This window comes from Propithecus coquereli, unplaced genomic scaffold (genome assembly GCF_000956105.1).
Source record: "Propithecus coquereli isolate 6110/MARCELLA unplaced genomic scaffold, Pcoq_1.0 Scaffold56, whole genome shotgun sequence".
Taxonomy (NCBI): Eukaryota; Metazoa; Chordata; class Mammalia; order Primates; family Indriidae; genus Propithecus; species Propithecus coquereli.
The window spans coordinates 5662876-5663575 of record NW_012151507.1 but is presented as its reverse complement, the minus strand read 5'-3'; the positions used below and the strand labels follow the sequence as shown (position 1 = coordinate 5663575).

General features: G+C 29.7%; 1 protein-coding gene across 1 annotated transcript in view; it reads right to left on the bottom strand.

Annotated features, from left to right (window-relative positions):
• The window catches only part of SUCO (SUN domain containing ossification factor), a 173975-nt gene that overhangs the window by 76539 nt on the left and 96736 nt on the right, over positions 1-700 (bottom strand). Inside the window, exon 15 of the mRNA XM_012657720.1 lies at positions 23-147. Coding sequence (XP_012513174.1) covers positions 23-147 — 125 coding nt within the window. The remainder of the gene's footprint in view (positions 1-22; positions 148-700) is intronic.

The window sequence follows — 700 nt, the reverse complement described above, 5'->3', positions numbered from 1 at the left end:
TTAAAAACTTATGCTAAAATACCTTGGCTTCCGGATTAGCTGCCAGAATTTTGGCACCACATTCTACTGAGGCATAATTATTTCGATTTTTCTGAACTTTTTTGGTGGCATGTGAACCTCCATTAGAAGATGGATGCATTGACTGACCTGCAGACAAACCTTACTATAAACATATATTTGATGATTGCAATTGAAACTACCCCAGCAACACAATGATCTCAAAAGCAACAAGCTACCTTCTAGAGAAGAATAGGTTTTAATGTTTAACAGAATATTTTAAAAATCTGTAAGACATTCAAAATGCTTTACCTCAATTGTTTAAAATATCCCCAATAAACAAATCAACTACAAAAATCCACATTACTTGATTTCCATCAAAGTAATATAACTCACAAGATGAAGCTTGTCTATGAGAATCAAAGCTTTTTGTATTTACATTTTACTCTATTAAGGATAAGTGTTATCTTTGTATGTGTAACCCCAACATAAAGAATTCTTAACTCTAAGACTTAGTCTACAAAAGCAAAAATACAATGTAATACTTTATTCCAATTCTATTTACAGTTTAAATCTGTATGACTAAGAAATTTCCATGACTCAATTTTCTTATAAATTGAGATGAAAATCACTGTTATGCCTTCTTTATTTTAGCCTCACTAAATAATTACAAAAATGGCTTTTAATTAAGATTAAAACTATA